At 47.4% G+C, this 27549-nt stretch overlaps 1 protein-coding gene across 2 annotated transcripts; it reads right to left on the bottom strand.

The window, feature by feature from the left end:
* Window positions 1–1221: 1221 nt before the first annotated feature.
* On the bottom strand, window positions 1222–25828 carry TSKU (tsukushi, small leucine rich proteoglycan). Of its 2 annotated transcripts, none has more exons than XM_038416600.2 (2): window positions 25603–25828; window positions 1222–4458 (listed from the first exon to the last, which is right to left on the bottom strand). In XM_038416600.2, exon 2 carries the CDS (start codon window positions 4448–4450, stop codon window positions 3392–3394), a length of 1059 nt encoding a protein of 352 aa, XP_038272528.1. In that variant the 5' UTR covers window positions 4451–4458; window positions 25603–25828; the 3' UTR covers window positions 1222–3391. The 2 variants fall into 2 exon arrangements, with proteins under 2 accessions (XP_038272528.1, XP_038272519.1); XM_038416591.2 differs by lacking the exon at window positions 25603–25828 and adding an exon at window positions 25442–25584.
* Between the last annotated feature and the right edge of the window lie 1721 nt (window positions 25829–27549).

The raw sequence follows: 27549 nt of genomic DNA, 5'->3' as shown, positions 1-27549 counted from the left end.
AATCACAAAGCATTACAATGCTGCCGAGTCTTTAAAAAAAAAAAAAAAAAAAAAGATACAGAAGGTATTTACCAGCCCTTCATAAGACTCATTTAGCTAGCGGCTACCATGTGATTACAAGAGTAAATCTTGCAGTCTTCAACTGGATTGTCACATTGGGTATTAAATTTACCACAGTGGTGCAAAGGCAGTAACTTCTACAGCCTGTATATTATCCCCCTAACATTTCATCTAAGTACAGAACTATAAAATTAAACAAATATATAATTTTAAAAATTAAGTTTTCTGCCAGCAGAAAAATTCTCTTAAAAAGGCAGGTTTCAGAGTAGCAGCCGTGTTAGTCTGTATTCGCAAAAAGAAAAGGAGTACTTGTGGCACCTTAGAGACTAACAAATTTATTAGAGCATAAGCTTTCGTGAGCTACAGCATCCGATGAAGTGAGCTGTAGCTCACGAAAGCTTATGCTCTAATAAATTTGTTAGTCTCTAAGGTGCCACAAGTACTCCTTTTCTTTTCTTAAAAAGGCAGGATCCATTAGGAAAGAAACAACCCCAAACCAACCCAAGCCCATGGTGTATTACTATTTGTTCATCATTTCCCTCCTGATTTTATAGAATCACATCCCATCTAAGACAATATTGTTGCCTTTTAAGAAAAATCTTGCAAAACCAAAAGGCAAGCCGAGCATTTAAAAGGCTCAGTGAAGGGAAAAAAGATTTTTAAAGTATTTAATTTCAATGATAAGAGAGAGAAAAAAAAAAAAGAGGAGGACTTGTGGCAGCTTACAGACTAAAATTTATCTGGGCATAAGCTTTCGTGGGCTAAAACCCACTTCATCAGATGCATGCAGTAGAAAATACAGTAGGAAGATAGATATATACATACATACACACAGAGAACATGAAACAATGGGTGTTACCAACTGTAATGAGACCAATCAGTTAAAATTAACCTTAACTGATTGGTCTCATTACAGTTGGTATGACAACATCCATTTTTTCATGTTCTGTGTGTGTGTGTGTGTGTGTGTGTGTGTGTGTGTGTGTGTGTGTGTGTGTGTGTGTGTGTGTGTGTGTGTATCTCTCTCTCTCTCTCTCTTCCTATTGTATTTTCCACTGCATGCATCTGATGAAGTGGGTTTTAGCCCAAGAAAGCTTATGCCCAAATACATTTGTTAGTCTGTAAGGTGCCACAAGTATTCCTTGTTTTTTTTGCTGATACAGACTAACAAGGCTAATCACAATGATAAGAGACAGAATAAAACCATTGGAGAAGCTACTTGGAAATCCAAGGCCAGGTCCTAGCTGGTGTAGGTCAGTGTATTGCACCAGGTGGGAATCTGGCCCTGCCAAGGCAGTGACAGGCTTTGATTTGCTCAAAAGTTTTCTACCATCACCACACATAGCTGGTGTGGGGCAGCGTAATTTCAGTTCGTAAAATACTCTCGAAGATGTAACTGGGAAGATATAGCTCTTTCTGGATTCCATGGATGATACTGCAGTGTCTTTGATTCAGAACGCAAGCTGTTCCACTATGAAGTGTACTCGATTTTCACCCCTCCTCCTCTGACAGATTGGAATCTACTCAACAATTACATATTGTTGAGATCAGATGTATCTAACCTACTTCTTATGGTCTTCCCACGCCCACTTCTTGAGGATAGTGCATTTACCGCCCGATCCCCTGCAGAATCTGCTAGTGTACTCCCTGCCTTTCACATTTTCCTTCTTGTCTACAGCCACCATCGGACAAGCTCTTCGACTAGTGCAGCTGAGAGCAGATTCTGCCCATGCTGTCTCCCTCTGCCCTCCCCATACCAAGGAAGAGTGTGCCAGATTCAGGCCTGGGGTAGCAAACAACTCCATCCAGGCTGAGTTTCTCTGAGGACATGGCTCAAAGTTCCCCATTGAATTCACAGAGCAGGAGACTGGTTCTCTTGTAGCATCTTTCTTCCCCCCCAGTTGTTCGAGCTGCGCGCGTCGCTCCCTTACCACCAGTTCTCATGTGTTGTCTCACTGCCTGAGGCATCTGCCGCTCCCATTCCCTTTGCTCCTGCTTTGTTTTCCCTCTGCCAAATTCAGCATGCAGGCAATTGAGTAAAGCCGACACAAACTGCTCTGTGCTCCCAAGACTTCAGTTAGCTGCCAAGAAGCCAAGCATGAGAGTGGAAAGAACGACACAGAGCAGCAGGCCCCGGAAAGGATCCTTTCCCAGACAGGCAAGCATGCTACTACCTTGTTCTATTAAACAGCGGGTGTCAGTAGCCCCAGGCTTTGGGGCTGGAGCATTCTCCCTCCTCCCTTCCTACATCTTCTGGCCTGAAATTGCATTAAACAGCACAGCTGCGTCACACATGTTCTTATTAGGCTGGGGAAGTCAGAGAGGAAACAGCTTCTTCTCAGTCCCATGGGCTTACGTCTGGGTTTGATAAGGTTATCAAGATAAGGAGCTTCATCAAGTATTCTTTAAATGCCCAAGAAAGGGAGGGAGTTTTTAATTTAGTTTACATGTGCTTTCCCTTTCACCGCTCAATCTAATTTACCCTGCTGGAGCCTGACTCCCAGACAACCTGCCCTTATCGCAAGCGGGCTCTGTTCAGCCATATGGACAGCAACCGGGTCCACGGAAACAGCCTTCAGTCCTTCGAATGGCACAGCGCTGAGTTTGAACACTTGCTAAGGTTCAACACACTAAGGTTCAACACATCTGCATCAGAAGGCCCCCAGGATTTCCAGCGCAGGATCTAATGCAATCCTGTGCGGAAAGGATCAGGGTGAGATGGGGAAAAATGGTCCAAGTACCAAGTGTTCATTGCACTTTTATGCACACAGCAGCCAAGCACTAGAAATACCCTGTACTCAGGTTTGCTTAGTACAGTGTCTTCAGTCTGAAAGAGCATGAAAATGAGCAGGGCACTGCTAATGAAGGCAGTATCTGGAAGGCACTTCTTGGGAGAAAAAAAGAATAGATAAAGCATGGATTTGTAAGCAAATGACTGTGGAGTTAACACATTTTGCTGTATGCCGTAGACAGGGCTACCTTTGCTCCTGCAAATAAGCCTGGGCCAAATGCATTTTCTCACCAGATATTCTGCCCTTCCTCAGAAATTCAAAACAGCAACCCCACTTGGTCCCCATTCACAGCGAACTCTGTTTGGGGCTGCCATGCCGCACCGATCATTTGCAAATGCTTGCAGGAATCAAGAGGCAGCAGCCGACGCGTGGCAGAAAACGGTGGGCAATAATACGGAATTTAAAAGACACACACCGTCAAGTATTGGCATATACAAATGTATAAATTATTAACAAAATTATTTACGAAAGGCACGCGGCAGGTCATTTCAGTCCAGATAGCTGTACAATCTCCCTCAGCCCTTTCCCCTCAACCTATATCACGAGACATAGGGTGCTGCTGCTACTGACCCATGGCTGTCATGACAACTGAGGACCTCTTTTTTGGTCAGCCCCATTTGTTGGTGATACTGTCCTTCCTTGGTCACCTTAAGACACTGTACATTCTTCCCCAAGGTAATGCTTTTGATGGTAGGTAAGTATTTCAGCACAGTCTTTGGCAAGAAGGAAACACTTGTACTGGACAGGTTGAGCTCTTGCAAGGAGCTTAGACCGAACACTACTTCAGCACTGAACAACTTAAGGTTGGAGTTGCCGGATAAATCGAGTACCTGGAGGTTGGGTAGTTCTTTGAAGCTGTACGGAGAGATCTCTCTAAAGCCACGTAAGCTGCTGAGAGATAAATGAATTAAATCCTTCAGTTCCACGAAAGTTCCTTTCTCAATCTTGGCCAGAGGGTTCCCATCGAGATTTAAGTATCGCAGGGGAATCCCTTGGAGGTTTGGTACAGACTTCAGTCTGTTTCCAGACAGATTTAAGCTCTGGATGTTGGGGATGTTTTTGTCATGGTGTCTTGTGACTGCGCTTATCATGTTGTTGGACAGATCCACGTTAATGGCTTTCCCTTGACTTTTGGAAGCAAAGACATCTAACGTTATATCCAAGAGGTTGTTGTTGCTCAAATCTATGTCCCCCAGGGGTGAACTGGGGAAGCATTCATCTGGAAGGACTGCCAAAGAGTTATGACTCAGATCCAAGGATTCCAGATACCTGAGCCTGGAGAAGGTCGTGGAAGAGATCTTAGCAATTTTATTATAGCTCAGGTCAAGGCTCACCAAAGTGGTATAACCAGGGCCGGTCAGCATTGACTCATTGATGGTTTCCAGTTTGTTTGAGGATAGATCCAAATAGGAAGTATCCAGCGGGATAGGGACAGGAACAATGTGTGAGCCTATTCCACTGCAATCCACCTTGGTCAAGCTAAAGCTGTCAAAGAGACCAAAACTCTCCACTTCACAGTGGCATCCTGGGGAGCAGGTTTTGGTAGTACCAATACAAAGAACGAGAAGCAGCAGGCTGAACCAGGCTGACAGAGGCATTGCTGAACCTGAAAGACAAGAGGAGGAGAGAATTAGAGTGTCTGAAGCACCGTAGACAAACTAACACAAACTTTAAACTGTGCCGAAGATGGTTTAACAATTTGAACTGCATAATCACATCACCAGTATCCCCTCAAAGATCGGGACAGATGTTCTTGTCAATGCACGGAACAATCCCATGATACCGAACACTACTCAATAGTGAAAGTATCTGACTGCATTAGAGATCAGGTATTTGCCACTGCAGGTACCTGGATTGAAGCAGCAATGTGAAGTATGTGCTCCTAATGTACTGGATTGTCACACATTCAAATAAATGCAGGAAGGTAGCCATGGGCATATCCTACACTAGACTTTTCCCCTCTAAATTTCCCCATTGTAACAGCTCTAGTGCATAACCAGTGACTGCTGGCATTTGGACCACTTATCTAGGCTGGCTCTGAACGGGGTTAGACAACATGGCAATTAAGATGCCACCAGTGCCTTGTCTATTGTATTCCTACCACTGCTACCACCAGTGGGAGATTAAGGGGAAAAATCTCACTTAGACTTGGCCTATCCAAGTACAACAAAGTCAGTTCTCAGTTTGGTAATTTGGGATTGCCTGGAAGAGCTATGGGTGCTCTGATGCAAGATCTGTCCTTGCTGCATCTCCACCAGTTTAAGCTGAACCAAACATGAGGCTCCTCTCGTATTACAGTTCAAACACACTCCCTGAGAGACGTAGCTAAGCCAATCTAACCCCCAGTGTAGACAGCGCCAGGTCGATGGAAGAGTTCTTCTGTCAACCTAGCTACTGGGAGGTGGATTCCTACAGCGACAGAAAAACTCCTAATGTCTCCATAGTAAGTGTCTGCACTGAAGCACTACAGTGGTGCTGCTGTAGCATTTTAGGGGTAGCCATAGCCTGGTTCTTTCTGGGGGTTTAATAAGCTGCAGCTCAGATGCACACATCAAGGCATGGTCCAGTGGTTGGGGCACTAGTCAGGAACTTGAGAGACCTGGGTTCAATTCCCCACTCTGCCACAGACTTCCTAGGTCACCTTGATAAGTCACTTAATTTCGCCATGCCTGAGTTCCCCATCTGTCACATGGGGACAATAGCGCTTCTCTGTTTCACAGGGGTATTGAGAGGATAAATGCAATAGTAACTGGGAGGTGCTCAGATACTACAGGAATGGGGCCAGCAGTAGCACCTTAGATAGATAATTACCGTTGCATCGAGGCAAGAGAAGAGGCATAATGAGCACTGGATCTTCATGGGCATCAAACGTAATGGGTCCAACTCGCTACATTGTGCCTCTCAGAGCCAGCAAGGCCCAACAAATCCAAGGGGCTCGGGGAAGGAGTGGACCTAGAGGTGGGCATGCCATGTTTCTGCTGCCAGCCCTCCCTTGGGTATTCTAACGGGTGGGAGAGAAGCTTTAAACAGGAGTTCTGTGGGCAGGGGCCATTGAGAGGAAGTGCTGAATCCTTGCTCTTTTCCGGCCAGCGCTATGCCCCATGGCCCACTGCATGGAGGGGTGGTGGTCAATGCACCGCCTGGCTTCCTGGCCAGCTGTCCCTTAGCCTGGGTTCATGCTGTGGTTGAATCTGGACTGTGAGAAGACTTGAGCATTCGGAAAGCTACTCACGCAGATGCCCACGAATGCTTTCAAGGTGCAACAATCCTAGCTCGCCTCGTACACAGAGCCCTCAGCTACAGCTCTTTGTGCTTTGGCAGCTGTCCACTTCACCATCAACCACTGAATTTTCCAGCTTGGGAAATAAATCTGCATCAATCCAAAAGCCTGAGAGAACAAAGTCCTCTTGGCCAAGAGCCAGACTGGCACAAGTCTGAGTTCTCACCCATCGGTCCCCCCCAGACAGCTTTGACAATTGGGCCTCAAATCTGGTTTTGAAGGGCCCCTTCAAGGAACCAGAAGATGGGTCACTCTTCTTGACCTGTTTCAGAGTAGCAGCCGTGTTAGTCTGTATTCGCAAAAAGAAAAGGAGTACTTGTGGCACCTTAGAGACTAACAAATTTATTAGAGCATAAGCTTTCGTGAGCTACAGCTCACTTCATCCAATGCATCCGATGAAGTGAGCTGTAGCTCACGAAAGCTTATGCTCAAATACATTTTAGTCTCTAAGGTGCCACAAGTACTCCTTTTCTTCTTGACCTGACTGCCAACAAGGGCACCCCGTGTGATGGGTAGATACCCACTTCAAAATGCCTATGGGGACAAGCCACTCATTGCAACATCTGTTGGTCTGGATTAGGATTCTAACCAGGGACCTAGCAGCGAAGCCCTCTGCAGCTCTTCCCGTGCTTCTCCATTACACCAAGCTTGCCATCTTCACAGCTGAAGGACGAAGGGAACCAGAAGGCTTGTCCCTGTTTCACAGGACTTGCCAAGCCTTTCCGTTACTGTATCTGTTAACCAGAACGATAGTAGCTACAGCGACGCCATTTCCAGAAAGAGCTGATTAAAAGCTTTAGCTACACGCCTCTGGGGATTATAAAACTGAGCAGGCTGGCATCCCACAGGTCTGCGGCAGTCACGTTCCAGCAGTTAGAAGGGCTGATTATTCCTGTTTCCCTGTGTCATTGCCTGGAATCACAAGTTCCAGGTCCACTCTCTCTTTACACCCTCCTAAGAAGGATTTCAGGAGATCTGCAACGGGAACGTGTCCCCCAAAACAATGCTCTACCTACACCGTAGCTATTCTGTTCCTCATTCCTTTATACCCTCCCCCACAGATGAAAATGTCGGAATGCATTCGATGAAGTGAGCTGTAGCTCAAGAAAACTTATGCTCAAATAAATTTGTGAGTCTCTAATGTGCCACAAGTCCTCCTTTTCATTTTGCGGATACAGACTAACACGGCTGCTACTCTGAAACCTATTTTTCAAGACTTTGCCTTTATCTCAGCTACTCATGGTTTCGGCCTCAACTGTCTCCAGCGCATGCCACTGTCACCTCTTCTTTCGCTCGCTAATAAAAGGCAACACCCTTGTGTGGTGTCATCTTTGCCACTTGACCTTTAATCCTTCCTCTGTGCCGCCTCTGCCTTTTGCCAGCCATTTCCTAGAAGTTCACACCCTACTTGCATCTTCTCCCAGGTCAGTTCCTCTCCCTTGCCAAGGGCTCTTTGCTAATTCACATCAGAGACTGGGAGACCCATTGTGAATTACTTGCCAATTTGCAAAACGCATTCAGAGAAGAAAGGAAGATGCCTCACAAAATATGATCTGGCCAGACATCTACTATTATCCGTCTGGCAGTAGCACGTAGGAGCTCCCAATCATGGCCGTGGACCCCCACCTCCGTCCATGATAGATGCTGTTCAAATAGAACAAGAAGACAGTCCCTGCCCTATAGAACTTACAATCTAAGTAATTAAGCATTTCTGACTGTCTGATAGAGAAATGGGGTGTAGCCCATTTCTGTAGAAATCATGGCATCTTAGGACGATCAGCCCTTGTTATAACATTGTGCTATTTAACGTTTGCTGAGAGGTGAGACCACTATTTTCGGGTAAAATGAATGAACTGCACTTTCTACCTTCCCTATGTTCTCTGGCAAAATTAGAAACGTTGTATCAACAAAGGCACACCCACCAGTTATATCCATTTGGTGTATTTGAGTCCTCTATCCCACCCCCCAAACCCATCAGCTATTCCTGCTTGATTCTTCAATGGGAAAGAGCCTACCAAGCGGTCTCTTCTTCTAAAGCCTGACCCAAGTCCTTCGGGGGGAAGAGTCCCATTAACTTTAATGGGAGCTGAATCAGACAGACCCCAGGTCAAAATGCCCAATACGACTTTTAAGACACATGATGAAATCCTAGCCCCATGGAAGGCAGCGGTAAACCTTGCGTTAATTTCAGTGGGGCCAGGACTTCACCCCATGAATCCAAGTCTCCTCTCATACTAGCAAGAATCAGGAGCAGCTCCATTGAAATCACTGGAGTTACAGAGCTTTAAAGGATCAGACCCAGTGCTAGACTTCAATAACCAGAAGATCAATAACTTCTGCAGTGTATGTGTGGAAATTCCCTTCCTGCCCAACTTCAGAAACAACTGAGGGAAGGGACTAGACAAGGTGACCGAATAGGTGTTTCGGCACTAATAGCCATGACTCACGAATTCTTTTACCCCTCAGTAGGAAGCTGGAGCTAACCAGGTGCTGATGTATCCATGTACAAGGCACAGCTGAGCAGAGCTATTTACACTACAATTACAGTTTCTGACTAACCAAGAGGCAATAACCTATGTCAGTGCTGCTCTGGATCTACTCTCTCTCTCTCTCTCATTGGGTCTCTTAATTGCCTTGCAAACAGGATGTACTTTACTCTCTCTAACTAGACTATTACAACAAGGCAAGAATTCCATTAGAGAACAGCATGAAACGTTTAAAGTGGCAACAAGCGAGTTTGCTTAAGTCTTATTTGTTCTGTCTCCTATTGAAGCTAACAGGTTGTCCATCATCCGACCCAAGAAAAAAACCTTTTCATTGTTAGGCAGTTATAAATTATCCGGGGACATTCAGTTTTTATTCTAGGCCGGAGAGGTCCATACTGTATTTTTAAGGGGGGTGAGGGAGAGAGGGAATGCGTTCAGCATGTATTAAACCCATATCAAAATGCCTTTGGCCTCCTGCTGTTCTGCTAAATTACAGATATGTTCACACCAAGCCAAATCCTACTTGCCCCTATGCCTGCAGCAGCTTCTAATGCAGCAGAAAAGTCATTGGGCAAAGCTCTGCAGCCTTCAGTTTGCCCCAAGAGTATTGCTCAACTCTTGCCTTTGGTGTGGAATTTTCCTCAATGCAAACAGACCCCCTGGGACAAATCCTGACCTCCTTGATGCCTGCCTAATCCAATGACTTCAGTGGGAGCTGTTGGATGCTCAGCACTTAAGAAAACATCAGGTCTAAGTCGGAGCGTGGGCTCCTAAAGCTAAACTCCAGTTTTCTTAAATTCTTGGCCTTTGTTTCTAGAAAGAAAAACAATGAAATCTAGTAGCGAACGCCACGGTGATTCTCCATGTTAGTCACATAACTCTTGTTGAGCCACGTCAGAAGGCAGCGTGGCCAACTATTTAGGGCACTGAACTGAACTCAGGAGATCTGGCTTTTAATTCTGGCTCTGCCACTGACCTGCTGGGTGACCTTGGGCAAGTCACTTTCCCCTCTGTGCTTCAGTTTCTCCTCCCACCCTTTGTCTAGCTCATCTATTTATACTGCAAGCTCTTTGGGGTAGTAACTCTCCCTTACTATATATTTGCACAGTGCAGAACACAGCTGGATTCTGATCTATTGTAATACAAACAGCCATTGTCTGGAAGGCTTCTGGAGGCACTTTATTTAAAAAACCTCAGAAGGCAGAGCAGCAAACAGATATGCAAGTGGGTCCAGCCCAGACAGACCACAGACTCTGTTCCTACTCAGTCACACCCCTCTGCTCCACTGACTTCAACAGGATCCTACGTGAGCACATCTGGATACATGGTAGGATTGGGGCCTGTACTTGCACTGGGGTTTCCTATGAAAAATGTAAAACCAATCAGCCAACCCATCCTGTGATAGATTAAAAAAAATTAAAAGTTGAGGGCAGAAACGAGTGGAGAGGAAGTACTGAATAGAGTGTTGTTGCAAACCCACACTTTGGGGGGGAGGAGGGGAGGCAAACAAAATGACTATTTTCTATGAACGCACAGTCTTAACCTATAATCAAGGCTTCTCTCATTACCTTCCAAGCTGGCAGGTAGACATGTTGGCACCACTATGCCCTGGATTCGGGGCTACTCCTTCTTGGACAGCACTACCCCTTGGCATGCATCTACCACAGCCGCATGAGAAACATGGACCTCTCAGGCCTGTGTGGTCCCTGCTACGTGAAAAGCAGGCTGGCTGGACACAACGAGATTACCTCTAGTAGCAGTGACTACCACCAACCTGGAAATTTCGTCTGGATGGATTTTCCAGCTCTCTCCATAAGGGCAGTGTTAAAGCACACTGAAAACCAGAAAAAAAAAATATATATATATATATATATATATATATATATATATATATATGTATATATATACACACACACATAGCTATAGGGTGAGACTTTTGAAAGCTCTACCCACAGTGCTCTGCCGTAGGTAAGGACACTCCATTCTGCAGACTGGAAAACTGAGGCACATAGAGGTTCAATTCTCCATTAGCAAAGCAGGTGCTTAAGCACTTTGCTGATTTGGGGCTTACGTGACTGGCAGATTTAGGATTTCCCAATTCTCTGGTTAAACCGCAGGATTAAGGGCTTTTTAAACACTGACAAAAAAAAAGAGGACTTACTCAGGATGTCTGCCCCTGTAATTCAGACATAGCCACTTACTTTCCTGGCAGGAACATGGGTTTGGGAGGAGGGATTTTTTTTAGCATGATATTTCCACAGAAAGGGGGATCAGGATTTTATTCTGGCCTGTGCATTATCCAAAAATCAAATAACTGCAAAGCCTTTATAACCAGCAGAAAGAGCCTGAACGATCAGACACCAGGCTGGATTTGCAGAAGTGGCAAGTTGAAAAAACAAAATTCTACCTGACAACTAAGCAAGCTGCACACAGATGTCAGTGGAAATAAATCCCACAGGCTGGGAAGAAAAGTGATTGCTAGTTATTTCTGAGGCATTGAATTAAAGCGGAGAGGGGAGCCCCATCAGATAAATCAAGAACCCCCACGAGGGGATTTTAATTGAGTCACTTTTCAGGCAATAACAGCTTTGTAAAGCTCTATTTTCTAAAAATGCTCCCATCGCTTGCCAAGTTGTAATGGACTCCTGGGTTTCCTGTCCTGATTAATACATCTATCTGCCTTTAGTCAGGCTATACAACTACATGCAATATCGCCACAGCTATTGCTTTCCAATAGGGGCCATTAAGAAACACTTTCTCTTGAAGCATCATTTGGGCTCAAAGAGATTTGCAGCGCTGGCTTTGGCAGTTTCACACACAAGTGTGAACAGACAGCAAAAAAGGAACTGGCTGAAACTAGCTTAAAAGCAGAGATTGTTAAGCCCTTAAAAGAAAAAAAAACAACCCAAAACGAATCTTTGAAGAAACTTTGCATCTGTCTCCTGAAAAGGGTTTCCTCTCTAGAAATGTGAGAAGATACCACACCTCTCCTGAGTTGTATTTTTTCTTCTATCGGTTCAAGTTAAAGCTTTTTTCTTACTATTTCATGACAACTGTGATAGCCCGTCCCTAAAATAATAGGCCCAGGTGGCTCAATACAGAATGGTAGCTGGATGTAGGGAGGAGCATGTGTAAAAGACTTACCAGGGAAGCAACAGAAAGTGGTTACCTTGGGAAGATGATTAAAAGGCCACCGGATGTTTCCAAGTCACAGATACTTAGAGAAGAGGAGCAGAAAGAGGATACAATGATTTAAAATGTGGTCCCAACCTTGTAATTGGATCCATGCAGAGGCTTACTGAAGCCAATGGACCCTTTGCAGCACTCTGGCAGTGCATAGGAGCCTTAAAGTGAGGGCCATTTATACCCAGTGTAATGCCCTTTTATCTTGCCAATGTGCTGTAGAGGGGCCTGGGCATAAAATGAGAACCAGGTTCATGGGGTCTGCCTGCATCGTTCAGAATAGAAGATCAGGGTAAATCCGTATTTATAGATGTGTCTGTTACATGGCTCTGGGTATGGAGGAAGCTATAGACAATTCAAAAAATAAAATAAAAGCCTTTAAACCTGATTCTTCATTAGCGCAGTGGGATTGGAAAAACAATGCAATCCCATTGAACTCAAAGGGGTTCCTCCAGATTTACACCACTGACAGTAAGAGGAGAATCAGTCCCTTAACTCTAACAATCTGTGCTGGCTTTAAGAGCCTTCTATCCAGATTCTTTGCATCAGTCACCTCATCTGTGATAAGCTATCAGAGATGTGTTTATCTGCGTAAAGTGCAATGCAGCTTAAGATAGCGGATACATCCCAAATTACAAAGCAGGGGCATATGTGAAATTCTGTGTAGCATTGCTTGGTTTCCTCTACCACCATAACAGAGCGATAGGGTGGGAGAGAGGTACAGCACTTGGAACCCATGTGGTGCCCCTCTACCGTTAAAGAGTCCTCGGAGACATGAATAGGAACTGAAATCATTTCTAAAACCCCTTCTGCTTAGTCTCCCTGCTCACTCAGTGAATGAGAATTGAATGCTGAGGCTGAAACACTCTTCTATGAATTATGTTCTGCTTTAATGAGATCTAATAACGGATATAAAAAAAACACACCCACTTTGCTTTCAGCCACCAACATCACCACCATAGAGGGAGTCGTTAACAAGTAATTAACCCAACGACACATGGAAGCCAGGGCATCCAAGGATAATCAACTTAAAATAGGAACATATATATATATATATATACACACACACACACACACACACAAATCACTTCCTTACATGCATTTATTTTGCTATACTAGAGGGAGGGGGGAGTATTTAGGAAAAGATGTCCCAGGCCAGCTCTTCAGCTGGTTTAAGCGGCATAGCCCTATTGATGTCAATGAGAAAGCATAGATGATCTAGGAATTGGAGCTCAGGACTTGGAGTCTGCTTGGCCACAGACTCCCCGTGTGACCTTGGGCTAGTCAGTCAGTCAGTCTGGGCCTCTGTTCCCCATCTGTATAATGGGGACAGTAGCATTTCCAGCGTAGAGAAGATAAGTGCATTAGAGATTGGGAGGTGCTCAGATATTGGGATAAGTGGAGCCACCGAAAGGTACCGAAGATGGACAGATGCTGATTTACACCAGCTGAGACTATGTGCTAGGCAACCCTCTTTGCCAGTTACCTGCTTCCGTGCCAGACCAGTGTGAATCATTGCCACTGGCTGCTACACTTGAAGTTCTAATAAACAGAAGCTTGGAAAGGAGGATGTCAGGGAAATTATTTTACTCAGAATATGGAGCCTCTGGGAGCTGTCAGGCTGAATTTAGCTCAGAATTTAACCCCAACTTAGCCGTATGTAGCCAACAAATAGTATCGCTGCAACAGTGCAACCCGCAAGTTTAGACCAGGAGAGCCACCATGTGCACTGGTCAAGTTAACTGGTGCAAATCCCAGCTTTTCTTGTCTACACAATGCATCCAATGAAGTGAGCTGTAGCTCACGAAAGCTTATGCTCAAATAAATTTGTTAGTTAGTCTCCAAGGTGCCACAAGTACTCCCTTTCTTTTTGTCTACACTGTAAGTCTTTAGAGATGCACCTACACAGGTTGCTGGCTGCCAATGGCAAAGTCCCAAGTATAGGCTTGGACGCCCACCAGAAGATGAGTTTGGTGGTCTCAATCCAATTCCCACAGACCATCCATTAGCTGTCTCAGCAAAGGTACCAACGAGTGAATGGGCCATGCCCAAGAGGCAGTTCCTCCAAACAGGCACACCCCAGCAGAGCAGTGGGGGAGAGGAACCTTGTATCACCACTGCACATAGTTCAAGACTTCCATCTCCATAGCTGTCCCCATCACAAGCACACCACCACTTACTTACATACTAGGAATACCTACACTCGGAGCATATTTCACCCTGCCTCAGTGCAGGGGGACAGACTAGATGACCACTTGAGGTCCCTTCCTGTTCTATATCTCCATGACTCTATACACACAGACAGACATCTATGCTAGACAATAACACTCCACAAAGCTTTACCTAAGGATACAGGGAACTTAGAATGGGAGGGGAAGGTGAGGCTGACACACTCAGTCCTGACTTTTCCGAGAGAGATCAGAGTTATTCCCTTTTGTCAGTTACAGATGCAGAGTTATATCAGTGCCAAACAGCTGTTAACCAACACATTGCTCCCAGGATAGTTAATTAATAGATCTATTCTAGGTGCAGGGACAGATGACAATAGCAAGAGCAAAGGCAAGGAGGGAGGTAAAATATCACCATTTCAAGCTAAAAAGCCTGAATGCAGAGTGGACACGTGGGGTTAATTAAGTCAGAAGCCTGTGCCTCCATCCCATTCTCCAGCCTGACCATTATTTGCTTTTGCAGGCATATTTGGCTTCCTGGGCTCTGAAGAAACATCCTTCTTTTAAGAAAGAGGAAATTCAAACTGCTTTCCCTGCCCTCCCAGCAAAAAAATTATTTTAAACAGGGTTTTTATTTTGATTGTTCTCAACCCTGGTCTGCCTTGAGATGCCTTTAATAATTTACGAGGCAAACATTTGAACAAGTGGGAGTTTATTCAAGTTGTGCAATTTTCCTCTCCCGGGAGCTTTTATAAGGAAGTTGAGGTGCAGTTTGGATCTAACAAGAGGAAAACCTGCGTGGACACGGACTGGCACAGACGTTCCAACCAATTCATACTTGGAACTGAAACAGGATGGATTTGGTGTCTACTACGCTGAGAATGACATTTCTCACAGGGCCAAACCCTGCACCCAGACCATAGTCGGTGGCCAAAAGTCCACAGACTCCAACGCCTTCAAGATCTGACGAGGCAGGCAGCAGATGGCAAGCTCTTGGAAGAACACAGGTACAGTAGGAAAGAAATCATGACATCTGTCTGGCATGCCACAAAGCCAGTCCCTGTCCACTCAGGGACACCTCCACGTTATATAGTTTTACTGAGGACCAAAGTTGCCTGCAGCCGTTCAGAACACGTTTAAAAGTATCATCTTGGTCCCTGGCCTTAGGTGCAATGCTCAGAACAGGCATTTACCGAAAGGAAATGAGGCGTTCAAAGTCATCCTCCCACAGCTGTTCACAGGAGGGAAAGACAAGTGGCATGAGAGGTCTCGGGACGCACTGGGAGCCCTGCCGCACAATTAAGGAGATACATTATAGGGCTTGCCAACAGGTGGGTGCAATTACAGGTCACCAAGGACAGGTTAGGATTTGGCTGCTGTTCTAGATGGATTTAGTGTTCATGTCTTCACCCACTGATCCTGATCAGCAAGCAGAGCAGCACAGCCTCCTCCCTACCTCACTACATACCTCCAGAGATCTGGGGAGCCAGAGAGGCCATCCCTGCAGAATTAACTGCCGTGGGTGGGGTGGGAATTGTGTGACGGCATTGGAGGACTAGTGGCCCTCACGTGGAACTAGCCAGTGTCCTCACTCCTGTCAGCAGCTGACAAATTGTGCTAATTCGAGCTGTAGCTTATACCCCCCATTCCCATCCCCGATGGGCCAGCCAACTGGAATTTAAAACACCACCACGCTCGAGTTAAGACTTTGTGCATGGACAACACTAGAGTAAACCCTCGAGTTAACTCTGCTGTGATGACAAACTCTAAGGCAGCATGGTCTAGTGGACAGGGCACTGCACTAGCACTCAGGAAACCTGGGTTCTATTCTCAGCTCTACTCCTGGCTGACCATAGGTAATTTACTTCACCTGTCTGTTCTTTTCTTTCACCCTTTGTCCACCTTGTCTATTACCCCTGTAAGCACTTCAGGGAAGGTTCTGCTTCTTACTATATGTACGCAGTGCTGCCTAGCACAAGGGAGGCCTCATCTCAGTTTGGGATACTTAAAACCAGTAAAAGAAAAAAAACAAACAAACCCCAGACAGACTAAAAATCAATATAGGCCACTTCTTTGGAAGCGAGAAGGCCTGCACGCAGATCTGCCCAAAAATAAAAGGTGCAAATTACCACCCAGTTGTTCTGATGCAAGTTGATGTGTAGAGAAGCCCTTCAGAGTTGCAGGGAATCATAAAATGTAAGCGGATCCATCTAGGGAGAGGGTGTTCATGCCCCTTTTACAATCACGTCCTCCTTAGGGAGACAAAAGCCATTCAGCTTTATGGCTTTCTCATTGTGAGAAAGCTTGTCAAGGAAACCCTCTTGATCACAGCACTGTGAGCACTTAAGGCTAGTGGTAAACTGTTCCCTTGTATCATGTGGCGGGGACGGGATGGGGGCCAGTTAATCACCAACAGTCTTTCATTGCCACACACTATTCCTGAGGCCCGGAGCCAGCAGGATTTCAAAAGGGACTGCGGGTTTGTATGGGCAAGAGGGATACCCCCAACAATAAATGTTAAAATACGTAAGAGTTTTGGAAGGGCTGTAAGCCATCCTGTGTCAGGACTTAAGCCAGTCTCTAGTTATTCAAGGTTCAGAGATAACGCTAAGGACAGGCTAGCCAAGAACGACTACTGCAGGGCTTCTTGCACCTTCCTTTGAAACAGCCATTATTGGCTACCGTTGGTGACAGGACTAACTGCTTCACTGCTCTGAGCTAGTCTGGTTGCTCCTATGTAACCAAACAGTCTCAAGATATGAAGCAAAGAGAGTGCAAGCAGGGTGCTTGGTCTATGTTGGGAAATTATCCCAGTTCCAGCTATCGAAAGCTAGAACAGTCTGGCGAGGTAAGTAATCTGCCCTGCATCATATAGCGAGTCTGTCTGTGGCAGAGGCTGGAATTAAACCCAAGTCTCCTGAGTCCCAGTCAAGTGCCTTAGCTGCAGAGTATGGAAAGGAGAGGTAAGTAGGTCTGTTTGGTTTTTAAACAGCCTGTTTTCCTTTGCTCCTTCTCCCACTGCTTTATATGGTTCTATTTAAACCCTACATGAGGCTTCCCCCGCACCTAGCTACCCAAATGCACTGGGTCCCATTCTAATCACTCATTATGACTGTACCTCTCTGTAGCACTCCAGTTTCCAGAGACATGATATAATCTGGGTGGAATGCACTTAGTTTTATAATATGCTGCTTGTGCTCAGAGCTGCAAGGCAAGTACTGAGCGTTAAGAGGTGGGGAAAATCCAACCAATGCTGCTACTGCACCATCCACCTTTGCAGAAATCTACTACTCAGACGTATAATACTGGTTCAATCTCTGGGTTGACCTCTACTGGGAGCCGCTCAACTGTGTCGCCTCATGCAGTAAAGTAGCAAAGGAAAACCCAAGCCACAACTGGATTCCACTACGCCTTTGGTCACTCACACAGCCCACAGGGCAGGGCCCAGGGTTCAAAACCTGAAAGCAAAGCCAATGAAGGAATAAATACGATAGAGAGCACCTCAGTGTCTAAGAATTCACAGATACGGTCATGGCTTCAACGGTACCGTTTAGCACCCCCTTTGAAACCCTCCGCTCTAAAGGAAAGCTCCCGCTGCCTAAGAGACCTAGCAATTAACAGGGCTGACGACACACCACAAGGCATAGTACAGACACAGCCCCCTGAGGAGCACATCAGGATTATCTCCCTCCCCACCCCGCCCTCTGACTACAGAGGGAGGCATCTTCTATATGATAGCCACGGATCTCATGTGAACGGCCACTGGGCGGCTCCCAGGCATTTCCTACGGCTCCCCACCCAGAATGTGTTGCAAACCAAGCAGCAATGGTGGGGTCAGGGACACTTGAAATATTCCCTCCCTTAAGAAGTGGCCCACTGAACTAAAACATGAAAGTTGCTGCCTCCTGGTGGTATGAAGCATAATGGCACAACATGTGCATAAATTACACGCAGTCAATAGCATCCAGCCTGTTGGATGCTACTAATGAACAATGGCTTATATCTATATAGGGCCTTTTCACGTCCTCCCCCCCCCCAAAAAGGGGTGAACTGACTGCTGACGTGTAGCACCAGGAGACCCCTTCTTGCATAGCCTCCCACCCAAATGCAGACGCATCTGGAACGCAGCATGGCCAGCGTTTAACAGCACACCATAACGCTGCGTACATTTTAGGAGAGGAAGAGAAGAATGTTGTATCCCGCTGAAACTGCATGAAGACCTGTAGGAGGCAGAAAGGAATTAACCCTGGAATCCTGCAAATGAATTCCAGCGTGGATAACACCTCTGATCTTGCAGAAAGTGACATGATATCTTAGAGGGCCACAGCATTATGTCTCATTCAAAAGGCATCCTCCCCTGCCGCATCATGCTGGGGGCACTGATCCAATGAGAACTTGGGGGAGGGGGATACAGTGCTCTGCATTCCCCCTTCCCCATACCAGGAGCTGCCTGCTCCTCACATCTTTAATGCTACACAACAAAGAGATTGCAACCCTACTCTCCTGAGCTGAAATTTCTGGTGCCCTTCAGGACTTCCACAACCAGACTAGGTTTTTGCTGTTGTTGGAGAATAATCTCTTCGCCACATGGGACACTCAAAGTGCAGCTGCAGATCCTCCATAGGAGGAGAGCATACATACACTCCTGGCTATCATTGTTGCTAACAGCACAGCTGTAAATGAAAGGCTCCCGAAAATTCTCACAACATGACTATCCTGAGTAATGAACACTAACAAAATGCTAGGTTTTAAGGCGTGGCTGGTGGTGCCTGGTGGAATACCAATGATGCCACACAGCTGGCTTGTCTGGAGCAAGCTGCCTATGCCCCATGAGCTGCACTGAGCAGGTTTTATAAAATGTTCATTCTGGAAAGTTTGGCTGGCCTTTTTTTTTTGGCCAGTGATGACCAAGGTTTAATCTGCAGGTTACTGGCTTTTTGCTCACACTGTGTATCTTGTTTATTCTAGCCAACTTGGAACAGTGAGAAGAAAGATGGCCCAGATGTCAGGGCACTTGGGAGACCTGGCTTCAAGTCCTGAGTCCACCACAGACTTCCAGTGTGACCTTGGGCAAGTCACTTCATCTCTTTGTGTCTCCGTTCCCTAGCTGTACAACAGGAATAACAGCACTGCCCTACCTCACAGGGATGTTAGGAGGATAAAATCAGTTTAAAGACAAACCCAAGAGTTTGAGGTTTTCAGATACTACAGCAATTTGGGCTGTGTAAGTACCAAAGGTTACGTCCACACAGCCAGTGGCAGCAAGTCACTGGAGCTCAGACTCTGAAACTCAGCCCCCTCCCAAGGTTTCACAGGCTGAGACACAACTTGTTTAAAGCACAAGCCTAAATCTGTCAAACCGGGCTGGGAGGTGAGCGGCCGGGGGCTGTGTAGTCATCCCCGAAGATGCTTTGAAAGCTAAAAACCTGGTACAAGCCAAGCAAGAAAATGTAGTTAAATAAAAATAAATAAATAAGAGAACCATGTCAATTTTAAGCACGTTAAACCTCTCGCGTTGGTCATTGTGGATAGGAGTCTTATACAGCCTTTCCCATCCACAGATCCCAAAGCACTTTGCAAAGGAAGCAAGCAGCGTTATTCCCATGGCAAACTCAGGGAGCTGACCTGTGCGCTCAGACTCGCACGGGAGTGAATGATTGATATTAGTGTAACCAGAGGTGGAGTCCTGATTTTCTGAAGTACCAATGCCCTGCTCCTACTGGCATCACTCCACCCCTGCCAGCGTGGCCCTGCACATACAGTGCCAGAAGAGCGCTCCCCACGTTCTGGCCCCACTACACCATTGAGTGCACCAGGGCACCGTTTGCCTCATTCCTTGTATTGGGCTCCAGTTCAGACCAGCACATAAGCACACATTTAAGAGTTAAGCACACGCTTAAGTCCCACTGACTTAAGTGGGATCCACGCACATTCTTAAGCACCCTTCTGAAACAGGGATGCGTCCCTGAATCGGGGCCCAGGAGCCTGCATTAAGGGTATGCTTCCATGACCAAGGGAGAGCTGTTTCCTTATGGTGACCGCTATGAGAACGCAGGGTTTTCGGAGACCCTCCCCGCACCGCTCCAGCACTGGGGCCTATCAGTGATGGGAGCCCTCCGCTTAGCCTAGCTGCTGGCACATTCGACTACGACTAACTCTGCTCAGAGCAGCTCCAGATGTCATGGCGGCATGAATGACGATGGCTGGTCTGTTCTAGTGCTCTGCCACGGCCCTGGCCCCATCACAGCAGTCACCACAAGGGCTGGCGGCAGTTCTCCCACCAGTCTCGACGCCGCACAGAAAGGCTCCCTTAAAAGAAGTGGTGAAAGCCTCGCTACCGGGGCCTCTCAAGCGATATGTACGCTGTCAGGGGCAAATCCTGCACTGCCAGAGGCTAGCCATAGACTGTGGCCCACGAGAAATTTCCCCTCTCAACGGCTATGGCTTTGTGCATGCTGGGAACAATGAGCAAGCTCCCGTGGTTACCACGGCCCCCGTCCTCCCCCACCCATATAGTTTGTCACACTCACTTGGTGCCTCTCGTCTCGACTGTCAGCTCTTTGGATCAGGGACCACGTCTTTGGATGTACCTGAGCAGTGGCTAACCCAACAGGGTCCCAATCGGAGCCTTCAGGCTGCCACAGTACAGAAGATAAGAAATGGTCTTTAAATGGAAACTCTGCATTAAGCTGGTTCCAGCAAGATCAGTTTCTGACCCACTTGGGCTCAGACCACACTGGCTGGCCACCGGGTAGCAGCCACATTTTACAATACACGTGAGAACGCTTGAAGGCCAGAGCGAGTTAGCAATTGTTTTATTTGGAGCCCTGCTTAACAATGGCCGTAGATAGCGGTCAGAAAGCCAGTGGAGTGCAGAGGCCTGACACAAAGACCGCTCCAGGTGGTAACCCAACAGTTGAGAAGCACGGACCCAGAGGATCGAGGCCTGCAGGTCCTTGCCCAAAAGAGCAGACCACTGTACTGAGCTAGCCAGCATTTCCAAAACCGGGACAAATCGGAATCATTCATCTGTGTGTCATAGGCCCTATTCTGCCAACAACTCATGAGATGCTCCTGGAGCTCAGGTGGCTGTACTTCTTTCAGCAGGCATCCCATATTCTCTGTTGCAAAGTCTGGGAGGGCTACGCTGTGCTGAATGATGACAGCCATGAAGTTCCTAGATGGAGCCCATCTAATAATAATAGTAACAAACCCATGGCTAATGATGGCGACTGTAGCATGCTTTGAAGAGGACTGTTTCTCTGTTAGCTATGCACTTCCCTCCCAGCCTAAAAACAGGAGGCTGCTCTGTCTGAAGGGTAGCAACTAAGAGAGAGGGAAAGGAGAAGAGTCAGCTAGAGATGTCAGCACAGATAGAGGATACAAAAAAGAGAAGGAACAAGAACCCGCAAGCACCACCACCAAGTATTACATACAGCCACACTCCTAGCCCAACGGTCAGCTAGGTTTCATCAACTAACCACTGCACCAACAGTCAGATTTCAGCCTGCTTGAGTGGCACTGGGAGCAAGTTCCATAACAATAAATGTCATTCAGTTTCCAGTTCGCAAAGGATTCCTGGTTTTGTTTTTCCTGCCTCTTTCGCGTTCAAGCTGCAGAGGGAAAAACCTTTAGAGCAGAAGTAGTAAGTGGAGGCAGCTCCCATTCAAAAAACGAGAATCACCACCTGGCTAACGCCTGTATGGCATTCAGCTGCCTTTGTTTTTTACTCTGTTAAATTCATTAATCTTGGTGCCAAGGTTTAAAATAAAAATTTGTTGGTTTGGCCAAGGTTTATCTTCTCCCCCACAATCTCAATGCTTGGAAGTTTCTTTTGATTGCCTGCCAAAACGCTAGCTCTGGGAAGCACCACACAGAACACCCCTGTTCCTCTCTGATCCCCGACTCGTCTCCAGCCTTCAGAAACTCACGCAGTCAATAGGGCTGGTGTAAAAGGAATTATTGTCATAAAGCAAGAGACCCATCCCCACACTCTCATGCTCTTCATCCCCCCACCCCCAACCAGCTGACTAGCAAGGAGGAGGGAGAAGAGCCTGAAAGAGGAAAGGGAATAGTTAGGGATAGAGTGAAAACTCTAAACCTCCTGAAAACTCAAATCTCACTCTTAGCTTTTCACACTGAGTGGAGATGCACTTCACATCCACATTGCAGGCACTGGTTCAAACTTTTAAGGCCCCTTCCTGGGCTGCCTAATTCAGGGGCCTCCTTTCTCTCACCTCTCTTCCCAATCATTCAGCATTCCCTTTTCCTCTGCATCCCCTCCTACTCTCTGTTGATGCAAGAGCTTTCTCTTCCGCAGCTCCTGCAGTCTGGAGCCCTTCCTATATTTCCACATCACACCAAGGCCTTATCAGGATTTCTCAAGTGACCAGCACCACCTTAGGTACACTCCATATGATCTTCTCCCTCCTCGGCATCTCTCGCCAGTCTCCTATAGTGGAACACTAAATTCATTCACCACCCCAGGCATTCACACCAATTTTGCGTACTTGACACCATTACTGCCTGCTGCCCTGCGTGCTCGGTAATTCTGCAAGGCATATGGAATACAGTTTGCAAGGATGCCATGGATACAGAATTGTATTGTACAGTCTTGAGAACATAATTGGTATTTAATATAACCATTGATGCCTCTCTCTCACTCACACACACTCTTCCTGCTCCTCACCACTTATCAAACCCCTCCCAGGAGCGAGCACGTGTGCGCGTGCACACACACAGACACACACAACACACACACACAAATGCTACCACATTCAAGACACTATAAAACAAGATTTGAGAATTCTCAGGGGCTGTTTAGGAGGCTTGGATTCCGAGAGGTGACCCGAGTTCAATACCTGGTTCTGCCACCGATTCCCTGTATGACTTTGGGCAAGACACTTAATCTGTACCTTGGTTCCCCACATCCTCATCTCTAAAATGGGGATAATAATGCTTCCTTTGTCTGACACGTCCGTTTAGACTGTGAGCTCTTCGGGGCAGGGATTGTTTCTCCCTGTGTAGCTTTACAGGGCTTAGTAGCACAGAGTCCTTAGCTGTAATACAAATAAATGACAGGGATGTTGGAGATTAAAGCTAAACCAACCCTTACAGAGCTAGGGACCTCTCCACACCCTCGGGTAGTGGGGTGCAGAAGGACAGGCTTACATTACAAAGTCTTAGAAAGAGGTTTTAACTGTCCTGCCCTCTCCAATCATATTAGCATCTAGTGGGACAAGAAGGCACTGCTGGCAGAGTCAGAGCAGCATCTTTAGAAGTTTGTACAGCTATGGTACAGTTTGTTCATATCTTCTACCCAGTTATTTTCAAAAAGAAAAGGAGTACTTGTGGCACCTTAGAGACTAACAAATTTATTTGAGCATAAGCTTTCGTGAGCTACAGCTCACTTCATCGGATGCATTCAGTGGAAAATACAGTGGGGAGATTTATATACATAGAGAACATGAAACGATGGGTGTTACCATACACACTGTAACCAGAGTGATCGCTTAAGGTGAGCTATTACCAGCGGGGGGAGGGTTACATGGAGAAGTTACATAGCTCATTTCTTCTTGCAACAGTGGTTCTCAGTTTCCTTAGCTACCATTCAATTACATTAGGATTTTGCCCCCAAGCTAAGAGCAATATGAATCATCCATTATTGAGGGCAGGGGAGGGGGGTTCCCTGAACCCCTCCCATACCAGGAACAATCTTACATATCTAGCATCTTCCCTTCCAGAGGCCACCCTCTTTAGTGTTTTGCACAGTGCTTGCAATCAACTTCTCGGTTCAAGATTGTCCAATCCAAGCCAGTAGGATAAAGCCTGTTTTGTTCACAATCAACTGACAGGTGCTGCGGTCTAGCACATAAATACATTTACCACGACCTACCGATTAAGGCATCACTAATAAAAGTGGCCTGATCCGCACGACTGGTTAAAAGTTAACAGGGCGTGTGTGCATTATCTAATCCATTCCCTTTTCTTCTCGAGAAGACAAATCCTCTCCTACTTCCCCCTTCATCTTAATCCAGTTAGAGAGGCTGGGAATTCCGGGACTAGGAAGGCTGCATATACCCCGGATTCGAAACCAGAGCATGGGATCAGCTTTATCCTTCGCTGTGTGGCTTCAATCCTTCCAGCAGTTTGCAAGCCTGGGCTGATCCAGGCAGATGTTAGGGAGGCAGTAACCTCTTAACCTGTGCGAGCACTGCCTTCGCAGCGGCTTTTCCCGGCTGCCCCTTTCCTCCCCTCCCCTCCCCCGTGGGCTCTCGTCTCCTTAATCAGATCGCTGCTCTCCAAAAGTTCCTTAAAAAAAAAAAGCAGGTTTCAGAGTAGCAGCCGCGTTAGTCTGTATTCGCACAAAGAAAAGGAGGACTTGTGGCACCTTCGAGACTAACACATTTATTAGAGCATAAGCTTTCGTGATGCATCCGATGCAGTGAACTGTAGCTCACGAAAGCTTATGCTCTAATAAATGTGTTAGTCTCGAAGGTGCCACAAGTCCTCCTTTTCTTTTTTTTTTTCTTTTTTTTTTTTTTTTTTTTTAAAAATGTGTCTTTGGAGCACCGCTGAGCGCAGCCAGACAAGGCAGCCTCTCTCCTATCCCCCCCCTTCCCCTGAATCCTACGCCTATGGGGAGAGAGGGCTGGAAGCGGGGAATCGGGGTGTGAAATCAAAGCCCAGACTCTGGGGGCTGGAGGCGGGCACTGATTGCAGCCGCTGATCAGGTTACTTGCAACCGTGGCAATTTCAACTGCTCATCAGAGCGCCACCATGCCGAGCGGGGAGACAAGGGCTTGGGAAGGGGAATACAATGCAAAGCGAGAAGGGAAAGAGACACATGCACGCCACACCATCTGCTCGGGAAAAACGAGACAGACGCAAAGCTTTGCAAATCTTGGTCGGAAGTCAGGACGCCCGCAGATTTCCCTGCGAGCGAAATTTCCTCCAACTCACTTCAGGGCAGATTTCAGTCTTTGGAAACCAACCCCCCCCCCCCCGCGCCCCCCCAGAACCTTCTCTTATATCGAGACAGCTTCCGTGTATAGACACGGCCCGCTCTCGGCAAAGACTAAAAAATTACATACAAAATAAAACCAAACCCCAACCCCCCTCCCGACAAAGCTGAGGATCTGACTGAGAAGCGGCGGCGGAGCAGGCAGCAAACCGCCCGGCCCGAAGTCGAAGCCGATCACCGCACGATGAAGCGGGGACGGGTTTGGTGACCCCCCCCCCCCCGGTTTCCCTAGGAAATGGAGGGCGAGCCGGCTGTGCCCTCCCGCCCCCGGGCCGGTGGCCGCTGGGGAGGGCCAGCCCGCCTTGCTCTGCGAGCGATTCCCTCTGGAGGCTGCCCGGCTCCCGGCTCATCCCGGCGATCCCCCCCCCGCCGCCGCCGCCGCTGCTGCAGCCACCCGGGGTGGAGCTGGGCGCGGGGCACTGTCCGGGGAGACGCGGAGAACCACTCACCTTTCCCGCAGGGAGCGGGCTCCCCCCCTCCGGGCCAGCACCTGGGCAGGGGCGTCTGGCGGGAGCCAACGCTGCTTGCACCGCGTCTGCCCTGCGCACCCCTTCCTATGCCTGCTGTTCCGCCCCGCCCCGGCCCCGATCCCGCGCCGCTGCCGGCTCACCCTCGCCTCCGCCTCCTGCAGCGTGCGAGCGTGGAGCGGTCGCCGCCGGGCGGCAGCCCCCCTTCCCCGCTCCGGGGAGCGTCTCGAAAGTGCCCGGCTTCGCGGGGCGCGTCCAGCTCCCAGCCAGGCGAAGTTCTGACCCCAGGGAACGTCTGCGGCGCGCGGCGGTGCTGCGCCCGGGCCGAAGGCGCGGCCCCTCCGGCCTCCGGGCTGCTCTGCTTTCGGGAAGGGCGGGGGGAGGGATCTCAGCGGATGGCCGCACACCAGGGAGCGTCTGGGAGCGAAGGGGGCGAGGCAGCTTGGTCTGACTTGTGCAACTTTAGCTCTTGCAGCCGCAGTGCATCAAGTGGAGGTGCAGAAAATCCCCTTTGCCTGTGACAGCTTCTCCCTTGTTGTTGGAAAATACGGGGGGGGGGGGGAGGGCAGACCTTGGTCATCGTCCTTCCCATCACACCCGCTCCTACCTTCCCGGGGAGGGGGGGGGGCACGGTCTGATTTCAATGGCGTCACCACCCCAGTTTGCCCGGAGAGCAGAACTGGGCCCTCTCTCAGTGAGTGCCCGGTCCTGCACACCTCCCGGTGTTTGCTGCCATGGGCTTCAATAGGCTGGCTCACAACACAAGCAGGAGGCTTGCGCCAATAGCATTTGCAGCTCCCTCAAGTATTTACCTAGTTGTAAAAAGAAAAGGAGGACTTGTGGCACCTTAGAGACTAACAAATTTATTAGAGCATAAGCTTTCGTGAGCTACACATCCGATGAAGTGGGCTGTAGCTCACGAAAGCTTATGCTCTAATAAATTTGTTAGTCTCTAAGGTGCCACAAGGACTCCTTTTCTTTTTGCGAATACAGACTAACACGGCTGCTACTCTGAAACTTACCTAGTTGGAGTCACTGTAGTATCCAGGGCCCTGATCCTGCTCAGGCACAGGGGTATGCCCAGATGAAGTTCATTGCAAGGCAGGGGTAGCACGTACCTAGCAATTCCTATCCCTCACTGATGTACCATAACATTTAGGTTTCAGAGTAGCAGCCATGTTAGTCTGTATTCGCAAAAAGAAAAGGAGTACTTGTGGCACCTTAGAGACTAACAAATGCATCCGATGAAGTGAGCTGTAGCTCACGAAAGCTTATGCTCTAATAAATTTGTTAGTCTCTAAGGTGCCACAAGTCCTCCTTTTCTTTCTGCATAACATTTAGGTTTGATCCGGCATGACGGTTGCATTCACTACTGGCATTGACTACAGTGGGAGTTTTGGGTGCACAAAGACATTGAAGCTGAGTCCTTAAAATATTATAAACCAGCATAAAACAGGAAATAAATAAAATACTAAGAAATAAACATACGGCCTGATTCTATCCATCCTAAGGTTTGCAGGATCAAACTATTAATTTTCTCATGGCCAGGGAAATAAAGGATCACATCTATGCATTATGACAGGTTTCAGAGTAGCAGCCGTGTTAGTCTGTATTCGCAAAAATAAAAGGAGTATTTGTGGCACCTTAGAGACTAACAAATTTATTTGAGCATAAGCTTTCGTGAGCTACAGCTCACTTATGCTCAAATAAAGCTTATGCTCAAATAAATTTGTTAGTCTCTAAGGTGCCACAAGTACTCCTTATCTATGCATTAGGATCCTTCTCTAGACTGTACTAGGTATTATAGCAGCAGCCAGAGATCCCCACCAAGATCAAAGCCCCAGCGTGCAAGACAGAGAGATGAAGTGATCTACCCACATTAACACAACAAGTTAAGTGGCAGAGCTGTGGCCAGAATCCAAAGGCCCCCTGGGGCATGGTTCACTAGATCACGGTGCCAGGTAGTATTTGGGGGTAGCCAGCTTCTAGGTGGCAAGGGCAACTGCTTCTCCACTGATATGAAACACCATATGTTGGCACGCTGTCGCTGCAGCTACAGGGTTAGTTCAGCACATATCTAAAAAAACCCG

This window comes from Dermochelys coriacea, chromosome 1 (genome assembly GCF_009764565.3).
Source record: "Dermochelys coriacea isolate rDerCor1 chromosome 1, rDerCor1.pri.v4, whole genome shotgun sequence".
Lineage (NCBI taxonomy): Eukaryota > Metazoa > Chordata > Testudines > Dermochelyidae > Dermochelys > Dermochelys coriacea.
The sequence above is the reverse complement of the archived record's forward strand: the minus strand, read 5'-3'. Positions and strand labels throughout refer to the sequence as shown.

Bases quoted from the DNA above. Each gene is read 5' to 3' on its own strand.
- TSKU (XM_038416600.2), bottom strand. From the start codon at position 4,450: ATGCCTCTGTCAGCCTGGTTCAGCCTGCTGCTTCTCGTTCTTTGTATT.